The sequence below is a fragment of the Homalodisca vitripennis genome, unplaced genomic scaffold (genome assembly GCF_021130785.1).
Source record: "Homalodisca vitripennis isolate AUS2020 unplaced genomic scaffold, UT_GWSS_2.1 ScUCBcl_982;HRSCAF=4005, whole genome shotgun sequence".
NCBI lineage: Eukaryota > Metazoa > Arthropoda > Insecta > Hemiptera > Cicadellidae > Homalodisca > Homalodisca vitripennis.
Window position 1 is genome coordinate 31,296 of NW_025777090.1, and position 11,502 is coordinate 42,797.

General features: G+C 32.3%; 1 protein-coding gene across 1 annotated transcript; it reads left to right on the top strand.

The window, feature by feature from the left end:
- Positions 1-8,982: 8,982 nt before the first annotated feature.
- On the top strand, positions 8,983-10,415 carry LOC124371128 (jerky protein homolog-like; the record flags this gene model as incomplete). Its single annotated transcript, XM_046829441.1, has 1 exon — positions 8,983-10,415. A coding segment is annotated over exon 1 (1,433 nt), but the record flags the coding sequence as incomplete, so codon positions are not given.
- Positions 10,416-11,502: the final 1,087 nt, after the last annotated feature.

Sequence of the window (11,502 nt, forward strand, 5' to 3'; positions counted from 1 at the left end):
AATACAATCATCAAAAACGATTAACGAATTGGGTTTACATTCGCTTAACGGAACTATGTCCTCAGAAGCATTATAAAAATGTGATATTTTTTTGTTTAAGTTTTTCTCGATATTTTCAAATCTTTCTTGTAATTTTTTATATGCGTCTTGTTCCAAAGACTTGCTAAAGACGTATAAATTGGAATAAGGAATCAAACCTATTGTAGATAAAATTCAATAATAAAGTTGTTTTTTCCACATCCACTTGAACCAACAATTAATAATCTGATTGGTTGATCTTTCTTATTTTCTTCAAACGTTTGAAGTTTTATCTGATCTTTTTGCTTTAAAAATTTCTCCATTTAAATAGAAGATTTTCATCTTGAAGCAACGCTTGCGAAAATGAAGCTGTTCAAGTTGGACTTCAGAAAGCTCTCAATTATTTTTAAACTTGGAAACATCCTATTCATTTAGAGGAAGAATCAAATTATTTTATCGGTTTAAGCGGTTTTTATTCTGACAATTTTGTAATAAATATTAGTGAAAGTTCTCCTTATTGCATAGGATTTAGTGAGAAGAACATAACAAAATACTATGGTTTAAACAAAGGATATTATACTTTCGATCAAATAAAAAATTCCCTTAAAAATTATCTGAAAACATTCAAACAATCAGATAAATCTTTAAACTTTGACGAAAACAAGTTTGAAATGCAAAAAAATTATCTCTCTAATAAAATTCAAATAAAATCACCAGTAAGAATAATGTTTTCAGCAATTATTGTAGAATTGTTAGGGTTTGTTCAAGAAACTATTGAGCCAAATCAGGTATATTTTAGGAAATAAAACGCCAAAATTTAGACCGTTTGATGTAATTGAAGTGCACTGCAATCTCGTTGAACCTAGTTTTGAAAATCATACCGAACATTTACACAAAGAATCTGAAATTTTGTACACTTTTTTCCCAAATGTTGCTTATGGATCAAAAATCAGTGAAAAACCAAATGAAATCGATTATATTCCAATTAGAAAAAATATTAAAAGAATTCAAAAAATCGTTCTAACTATACAAGACTCTGAGGGAAATTTATTAAATAATGAGAGTAAAACAACAATATATTTAAGATTGAAAAAGGAATAAAAATGAGTTGATGATGATGACAAAATTCAATATTTTTACTTAAAAAACAAGGGGCTATTCGAATGGCCCCTTAACAATCTTCATCCTGACCCTGTTTTTATCAATGAATCTGGACTTTATACTGAAATAAAAATTACTAGTTAAATTTCTTTTCTATCTAAATGGAGTCAGTTGTAGACCTACTCAACAATCAACTTACATTCAATAATAAAGACATTTGCACGATTGTTGACGAAAATAATGAAATTTGGTTTAAGGCTAAAGATGTTGCAGAAATTTTACAATATGAAAATACTAGACAAGCTATCATAAATAATATTGATAATGACGAGAAAATAGCCTTTAAATATATAAATTACAAGAGTCTATGCCATAGACCCTTTCAAAATCTTCATCCTGACACTATTTTCATTAATGAATCTGGATTTTATTCTTTAATACTAAGATCTAATAAATTAGAAGCAAAAACCTTTCAAAAGTGGGTTACAAAAGAAGTTTTGCCAAGTATTCGTAAATTTGGTGAGTACAAACTTGAAAACAAGATTAAATATTTAGAGGACGAAGTTAAACACTTGCAAATTAAAGATGAAATAAAAACGGAAATAATCGCAAAACAAAGTGTAAAAATTGACTTAATGAAACCAGACCTTGTTTGTAAAGATTTTGCTAAGAAAAAAACACCATGTTTTTGTATTAATTAAGAAGAATCACATGTGGGAATATCCTTATTACGTTATCAGAGCTCAAAAGAGAGAAATACCGAAAAGATTGAAAGAACTTGAAATTGATTACCCAGAAATGGAAATTTTATTAAGACAAGGAGATCCAAATAGTATAAATCTCTACAACCAAATGAAAGAATCTTTGAATATTTTATACAACGGAAATCATTTTACTACAAATATGGCAGAATCTCGACTGATTTATAGAATATCTAAATTACACGATGAAAATGTTAAACATTCGAATTATGATAGTTTGTTTGTAAATGTCTTTTAAGACTATAGAAATGTTGAATTTCTCTTCCGCATACGCAAAGAACTGGTCTAGCAAAGATTTGTTTAGCACAATCTTTACAATATGCTTGTTTGTTGTCTTTACTATAATGGAGATTATAAAATTCTGAAATATTCTTAACCTTTTTACACCGTGTGCACTCTTTCTCTTCTAAAGTTAATTTTTCCATTTTATCATATAATTCTTTTCTATATTTCTTATTACAATCCTTACAATAATAGCATAATCCATCTTTTCTAGTCTTATCTTGAAAAAAACTTCGAGAAATCTTTAAATTCTTGACACTTTATACATTTCTTTTGGGCCTCCATTTATATAGAAAAAATTACAGCTTTGACTTTTTCAATTCATATTCGTAAAAACTTCCGGTTATTTCTCAATTTTCAAAGTTTCCAAGTTTATTTAATTCGTCTAATATATCAGATTTTGCTTCGCCTTTATATCCATACGGTACTGTATCGATCTTATTTTCTAGGACATTTCTCTTATCATCTTTAGCGTTCAGTGCCAGCTTGTTTATGGTGATGGTATACAAATCATGTTTATAGCTTTTGATTACTGTCATCTCCCTAAATTCTTCTTTATCTTCGAACAAACATCTCTTCAAGTTTTCGATATTTATTGTTTTATTTACAACGCTTCTCTTAATTCCTTTACATCTTACTGGATTTTTGTCTAGATATTTGTACGAGTACATCTTTGATCTCAATCCACAAAATTCTTCTAATATCTCGCCGTTCAATTCGTCTTTGAATTTCCCTATTACCTTCTTATTTTTAGTAGTGAAACATTCATGATCTTTTGGATAGTCGCTCGTATCGAAATCATCTATATTTTCTTTAATAATTTTAAAGGGATCTCGTTTCAATTCTAGGAAATAACTGTCTGTATCCATGTAACACAGATTCAAATCTGGATCAAACTTCTTTAATTGATCGTAATAAAACTCGTACATTAGCAATTTTGAGAGGTCGAGAACTGAAAATCCTATGTAAATCGGTTTGTTAAATTTAACCTTTTGTTTGTACATGTGACTCGCTATATAGTTGTCGTCAAAGATGTTAAAGCATTTGAAATTTGTTTTTCTTAGCTTGTTCCATTGAAAATTCTTCATTTCCTAGTCTAATATCACATCTGTTTCTCACATTTTCCATAGATTTTCCAAAAACTGAGTTGTTCATCAGCTTATAAAAGTCCTTTTCAAAGTCACTTGTAGCTTTGGTTCTCATGTTTGTGTTAAAATCAATGTACTTTTTCATAAAAGGCTTCTGATCAAATGCGATAACTCTATTCACATGTTTTAAAATCATACCTTGTTCCAAATAGAACTTCAAATTTCTCGAATGAACAACGTATTCAGTTTTATCCAGTAGAGTTGTGCAAAGTTTGTTTTTAAAATGTTCTGGAGCAAGAGGTAAATCCTTGTGATGTTCGTGTAAATTTGTTGGATATTCTAGATCGACTTCAAGAATATAGCCATAATCTTCGTCGCCAGTGAGTTCCAAAATTGTTTCTTGCCATTCTGCTGTTGTGTAAGTTTTAGGATCCATCCACTTGATTTCGTTATATGGTAAATTTTGCATGAGGCCATACCCATAAAGGTTGTTTGCATCGACGTACAACAAATAGTTTTCGGGCTTTGTCTTATCAAAATCTTTTAAATATTTGTTATTTGCTTTCACATATCGTTTAATACACTGAGAAATGCCTCCGCGAATACCTTTTTCGATCATCAAATACATATTATAATCACTAATTAATTGTAATTCTATCTTCGTTAATTTTAACATAGCATCCCATGCAAGACTGGGACCTGTTAGATAGTGTGCTGGATCAAGCTTATAGCAATTCAAACAAATATTCCTAAAATTTTCAAAGATATCAGCGAGCAATAGAACATCTTGAATGTTATAGAGATCAGAGTAATTTCCTAGATTTTTCTCTTTTAATTTGTTCCAAACATTTAAGTAGTGTTGAAAATCTTTCTCAGATATGCTCTCATCTGTCAAAAGTGAATAGAAATCTTGAATTCTCAATTCTTCTGTGTAATCAAGTTTTTCAATACTGTCGATAAATTCATAGGGAAATATTCCTTTTCCAGATAGAATTTTAAAAATCTCGTCGTCGTCATTTGGCTGTCTTTCTATTATCTCATTCAATATTCTTCCATCTTGTATAAAATGATTTGTATGTTTGAAGTCTTCTCTCTTTAGATTTTTAGCTAACTTTTCTATAGACGAGGCCATGAATCTGAACGTGTCTACAAACGAAAACTTGATGAATTTTCTTGGCTTATCACCTTCGAATTCATAGCCATATCCAGAATTTACAGAATAATTTATATATTTTTCATCGGTGTTTGCAATCAAATCAACATTTCCATATTGTTTAGCCAATTCTTTTATGTACAAATGAGTATCGTAATTTGACATATTGTGGCAGAAAACGGGAATATTCTGAGGAAATTTCAAATTTAGATTGCAACATGCATGAGCTGCGCCTCGAAACTTGCCGGTTAAATGACAATGATCTCTTACTTTATTATAACTCTTATCTTTCCAACTATCAGGAGTAAAACCATACTGAATTGACTCAACATCATAAGCAGACCATTCGCAAATATGACAAACGTTTGCATTTTGGTATGAAATTTCTTCTTCTTCAGTTAATTTCATAGGTTTTTTGTTCTTAGAATTATATTTTGTAGCTATGTATTTAGATAATTTATTGAGTTCTTCAAACAATTTTGCAGGAACATTTGGCAAATCTTCTTCATTTTTTGCTCGATAACATATCGGCTTGTACATACGATTGGTCACATTTGACACTAAATATAGAGTAAAACCATAAGGAATGTGCTTCTGAATCTTGGTTGTAGTCGATCTTTGTGGATTGTTCTTGCATGTCGGAATTTTTTCTAATATGCTCTCAAAATCCATATAAATAACGTACGGATGGCTAAACTTCTTTTGATAATTAGTAAATTTAGTTGTTTGACCTGGAAATGGCATAATAGGTTTGCATACTTCATGTTGCTTGCAAATTTCTAAATGATCTGCTAAATCTCCAGATTTGTAGAAATGGCTTAAACATCTTCTACATAGAAAATTTTTTATGTCCATGTTTGGATGTTTGAGAACTCACTAACCTACTTAAATCCGTGATCAAAACATAATGAGATTTGTCTTCTTGTTTAACATACAATAAATCGATTTCTAACTCGGCATCATATTTTTCAGAAATTTGAAACGGAACAACCTTAATATTTTCATCAAAACTGTAGACATTGATAGACATTTTAGGATACTTATACTTGGAATTGTAACTTCGTTTTTCAAATGATTGTATATCTTTTAAGGACATTGGATACTCGAAACCTGAAAATATCTCGTCATTTACAAATTTTTTCATATTGTTTTTGCTCTGTCTACATGAGTTTCTGGTTTTTCAATAGCACATCGGATAGAATAAATAAAACAGAAATCATCTTTATTTTTGATATTTATACAAGCTTTTTTATCTTTGATTTTCTTTGGTAAATCGATATATGATCCTGCGTTCATCATTTCGTGTTTATTAATGCTCAAAACTAGTTGTTTGCAGCTTTTAAATGTCCATCCAGAAACCCTTATTTGGATGATTTGTTTGTTCACGATGTGTTAATTTATTAAATTGTTTGGTGATAAAATCATTTACATCGAAGATTTCATCTGCTTTTATAGTAAAGTACATTGGACACGTTTGTGTTTCACCGTTCACTAAAGTTCTTTCATATTCACATTCCAACGAGAGATAACCCTTCATATTTTTAACATTCTCTTGAAATTTTTCTATTAAACTTTTAATTTCTGGCCTCATAATTGATAGATATTTGTAAATTGACATGGAATTGTCGTTCAAGTTTGTTAAAATGTATTGCTTGAAAAGACCGTGTATTGAGGATAAAACTTCTACATCTATGATATTTTCAGGTTTTTCGTTAAGAGTTTTATCAATTTCTTCGATCATTTCAGACTTAGTTTTATCGTTTGTTTCTATGGACAATTTTTCAGCGATTGATTGAATTTTTTCATCATTAAATAGATTGAGATCTTTTTTATCTTCCTTAAAGCTTTTCTTTAATTCACGCAATTTTTCTATATTGTACATCTTTTCGTGACCATCGATTTGATTCTCTTTAGCCCAAGTCCTCAAATAATTTAGTTCTTTTTCATAAATATCTTTGTTCTTCAAATGATTTTTCGAATTGTAATGACGAGTATAGTGATGTTCAAAAATGTCTTTTTTGCAGTATGGGCACTCTATCTTTTTCCGCTCCATATTTAAAGAGCAAAAATTTGTAAACTAAAATTTTGAGAAGTGGTGATTTTTTGTGACAACTTGACACAAATCAGCACAATTTCTGGTCCAAATGTTTTCAGATTGTTCTATTTATTATAGAAAAATCTTTTAACTAAGTTCTCCTGTGTGCCGCGCAGTGCTACCAACATTTCTCGCTCAACGGTAATGCCAACATATTCTAAATTCAACATTCGAGTATTATAAATTCCACAATTTATGTTGTCATACTGTCATGAAAAATTGCTTGAATACAGTTTACCATAGTTTATTTAAGTAAATTGTATTGTGAATTGTTTTTACATATTTATGGTGTATTGAACAGTATTTGTATTGATTTTTGGGCTGTCCCAAAAGTGGTCCAGAACCGCCATATTATTATCTTGTTTTTACATATTTATGGTGTATTGAACAGTATTTGTATTGATTTTTGGGCTGTCCCAAAAGTGGTCCAGAACCGCCTTACTGTTTGATTTTACAGATTCGTTTATTGTCCTTTAAAACAGTATTTTCCCTTGATTTTCTGTCTGTCCCAAAAGTGGTCTAGAATCGGCATATTCATATCTACTTATATATATATATATATATATATATATATATATATATATATATATATATTTATATAAAATATATATAAAACACATAAAACTTATGTGTTCCAAATATTAGTACCAATGACGTTTATTACAAACGACAGCTTTCAGTGTTTTGTTTCGTTGTTCATATACTTAGTACCAAAAAATGTGTTTTTTATGTATACCCAGAATCCGAAGGGGAAAAGGGCAGCGAGGATGTTTGCCAAATGCTTTACCACTTTTTTTAATCACTTAGACAAAGATGTGGAAAATCTCCAAATTTTTTCTGATTCTTGTGGAGGACAAAACAAAAATATCACCATGATGAGATTCCTCCATTACATGATACATACACCCAAACGTTTTAAAAATGTTCAACTTTCATTTCCCATCCGTGGCCATTCTTACATGGAAACGGATAAAGATATGGCCGTTGTGAAGAAAAATTTCAGAGCTGAATTGCCAAGTGACTGGGTTCCTCACATTAGGGATTGTAGACAGAAACCTAGCCCATACGTTGTCGAAGAAGTAGATAACTCATTGTGGCGGTCGTGGACTGGTTTCTTAAACTTAACTTATAAGAAAAAACTGTGTGTTAAGACAAGGCCGCTAAGAGATTTAAAGTTCACCTGTGAATCAGAAAGGTTGACGCACTTCAGAAATAACTGTTCTGGGCCGTGGGAAAATACAGCCATTACTCTACCTGCAAGAAAGAGTTTCAACTTATAACCATCTTCTCTTCCAGATCAGACTTATACAGGTAACAATTAATAAAAAACTATTACGTTAAGTATAACTTTAAACAACACATTTTAATTTTCCATAAAAGCTTAAAACTTTTAATTTTGTTAAGAGATTATGAAATTTGTACATTTTAGTTGTGTGATACTGTATAGCATTTTGAGGAGTATACTTATTGGTTGTTTCATTTTAGGTCCTGTGCCAATATGAAATGAGAAATACAGTGATGTGGTAGATCTTTCAAGGTTCTGCAATAATATACTGGCAAAGGATTATTTCTTAAACCTACCACACAACGATGAAGCCAGGAAGAAGGTGGAACATAGGAAAAAACGTTCAGAATAAAAGCCACTAACATCTTTAAAGGATAACCAATATTTCTGTAGCTACACCACTAATCCTTTTTAGAGATTTAAATAAAAAGTTTTGCTTTATTGTAATGTGCATTTTTATGTAGGCCTATTCCTTGTCGTTACTCATAGCATTAGAGGGAAGAAGGGACCAAGTCCGTGTATTATACCCCCTTTTCCCTCTTTTATACTGTTAGAATGTTCAAATATTCAAACTTTGTACTCTAAAGAGATAATATGATTAAAATATATTGCAAAATTATGCTTTCTAGATAATTAGGGTAACTTATTCCATACTTGAATTTTAAAATAAGTGTCTTATGTACATCTTATATGAAAATCTAACGTTAAAACTTCTCTCCTGTAAAATTTGATTAATGTGACTTAACCCCTTCTTCCCCCTGGCCCTTCAAATGTCTAAGCATGGCATAGTGCACGTCATCCGGACCAGGAGCAGAGTTGGAAGTACAGTAGAACCTCGTTAATTCGACACTCGATAGTTCGACAGTCCGTATCATTCGACACCAGCCGTGACCAACATAACGTGACAGCAGGGACAAGTGGTGTCCTTGACGGGCCCGCCATTGTTGCCGTGAACGCGCGCCACTGCCCTTTGTATAGCGCATCCTCCTCCCCCTCCCCCTCTGACTCACCCGCTATTCTTAGTCGTCAACTCAGTTCGCTCGTGACGCTGCGGGAGTTAAGACGCGTTTTTGTTCCTTTCGTGATACGTTACTGTTTTACGATCGTTAGACATACGTAGTTGGTGTTACTGAACTGCTTTGTAATTTGTTTGTTTTTTAAAATGTCAGATAAAAAAACGTAAAAGGTGCTTTGTTACGATGGAAATGAAATTAGATGCTCTAAAAAGGATTGACAAAGGTGAAAGTGTACAGAAAGTGGCGAGTGATTTGAACGTTGGTCGGTCAACAGTGATTGGATGGAGGAAGTCTAGAAATGAAATTGAGTCTTGGTGTGTGAAAAGAGTGTGTTCAGAATCGTTAGACAAGAGGAGGAGTATGAAGAGGTCTGAGTATGAACAAGTAAGTGAAGCTCTTTTCCAGTGGTTTAGGATTCAGAGGGAGAAAGGGACACCGATCTCAGGACCGATTTTACAGGAAAAGGCCTTGAAATTTTATCAAAACTTTAAAGAAGAGGGAGAGCCTGAATTCACAGCAAGCTCTGGATGGCTGGACAGATGGAAAGAGAGGTATGGTATTAAACAATTGAGCATTTGTGGAGAAAAACTGTCAGCAAATCTCGATAGTTCACATGATTTTAAAATGAAATTTCAAGCTTTGATTGAAGAATTAGGCCTTAGTGGAGAGCAAATCTATAACTGTGATGAAACTGGTCTGAATTTTAGAATGCTCCCAACAAAAAGTTTGGCTCTCAAACAAGAGAAAGCTGCAGCAGGATATAAAAAAAGTAAGGACAGAGTTACTGTGTTGGCTTGCAGTAACGCAACAGGAACTCATAAATTAAAATTGGCTCTGATAGGAAAGGCCAGGAAACCTAGAGCCTTCAAAAATATTAAAATGAATGGTGACCATTTTGACCTCCCCGTTTTTTACAGACACCAATCAAATGCTTGGATGTCAGAGAGCATTTTTAACGAATGGTTTCACAAACAGTTTGTGCCCGAAATTAAGAAGCATCTAAAGTCCCAGAACCTTCCAATGAAAGCACTCTTGATCCTCGACAACGCAACAACGCACCCGGCTGTAGATGTCATTTCAAGAGACGGAGAAATTAAAGCTATGTTCTTGCCCCCTAACGTAACCTCCCTTTGCCAGCCTATGGACCAAGGAGTTTTGGTAACGCTTAAGAAGTTGTATAGGAAGAAACTCCTTTCATGTCTCATTCAAGCCCTAGATGAAGGAGTCGAATTAGTGGATAAGTTAAAAAAAATTGATATGCTGGATGTTGTTGGCTGGATTTCCCAGGCATGGGATGAACTCAATCCCCTAACGCTCGTGCGTTCTTGGAGGAAGCTCTTGGACCACCAGGGAAATGAGTTCAACGAAGAAATTAAAGATGACGAGCTAGCCACTTTAATGGAAAAAATCCCAGGTTGTGAAGAAGCTTCACCTACAGATGTTTTCGAGTGGATGGAACAAGATGAAGAAAGCGGACCAACTTCAGAGGAAGAAATAGTTGATGCTTTAAAATCAAGAGAGGATAGTGAAGAAGAGTCAGAAGACGACGAAGATACCACTCAAAAATCAAAACTGACACACAGCGAAGGTGTAAAATTCTTCGAGGGAGCGATCCAGTATTTACAGGAACAAGGGACGACTGGAATGGACATTTTGTTTCTTCGACGATTACGTGACGAGGCGGCTCGGCGAAGAAACCAAAGTGAAAAACAATTAAAAATCACAAACTATTTTGCGTTGTAAAAAGTAAATAAAACATGATGTAACCATGTTACAAGTTATAGTTGTCCCATATTAATTTATTTTTGTATATACATTTTGTTTTTTATCTAGCCTATATTATGAATTGAGTTTGTTTATTTTTACATTTATTCATTTAATCATTAACTATTTTAAGAGGAAGAAGTACAGCACTGTAAAACAATGTAAGTTGATACATTTTGTTTCATCAGTTTAATATTTGTTTAGTTGTACATTGTTAATTAAATTACAGTCCATCTTAACATAAACTCGCCTTTTTAATATTCCTTGTGTTTAAAATCTATATACTCCCTATAGTTCGACATCTTGATAGTTCGACACCCCGTTAGTCCACAAAGTGTCGAACTATCGAGGTTCTACTGTACATGACAGTGCGGAGTCCAACTCCTGCATCGAAAAACTTTATATTTAAGGGACATGGATTTGGATTGTTGAGTAATATGTCTGTTTGTTCAGAATATTGCTTATATCTGAAAAACTCAGGACAGTAAGACGAACTTTTTGAAACCTCCGATATGGAGGAGGCCAACAGTTCGGCAACATCCCGGGGATCAGTCACAACGTCTCCGCCCGACTTGAGTCCTACTATTATACACTTTAAATAAATGGTTAAACTTAATTTGTATTCTGATGATTATAGCTAGAAATAACAAATAACTCAGTATGATATAAATGTGAACTTTAATGATGATAAATTAATTGACATACAAGTTTGAATTTTGAAACAAGATGGAGGATACAATAATAATGTTAAATTTTTAAATACAGTTCTTAAATTTTAGGGCAGGGTGGTCGTGCTGGCTTAATGAAAAAGAAATATTGGGTATTTTTTTTAATAAAAGATATTGTAATTTCGAAAATAATTTTGTTAAATTTTAATTATATTAATTTTGAATTATTAGTCAAATCGAATGTTCCTGGGTTTTATGTTCTTCCAATGAA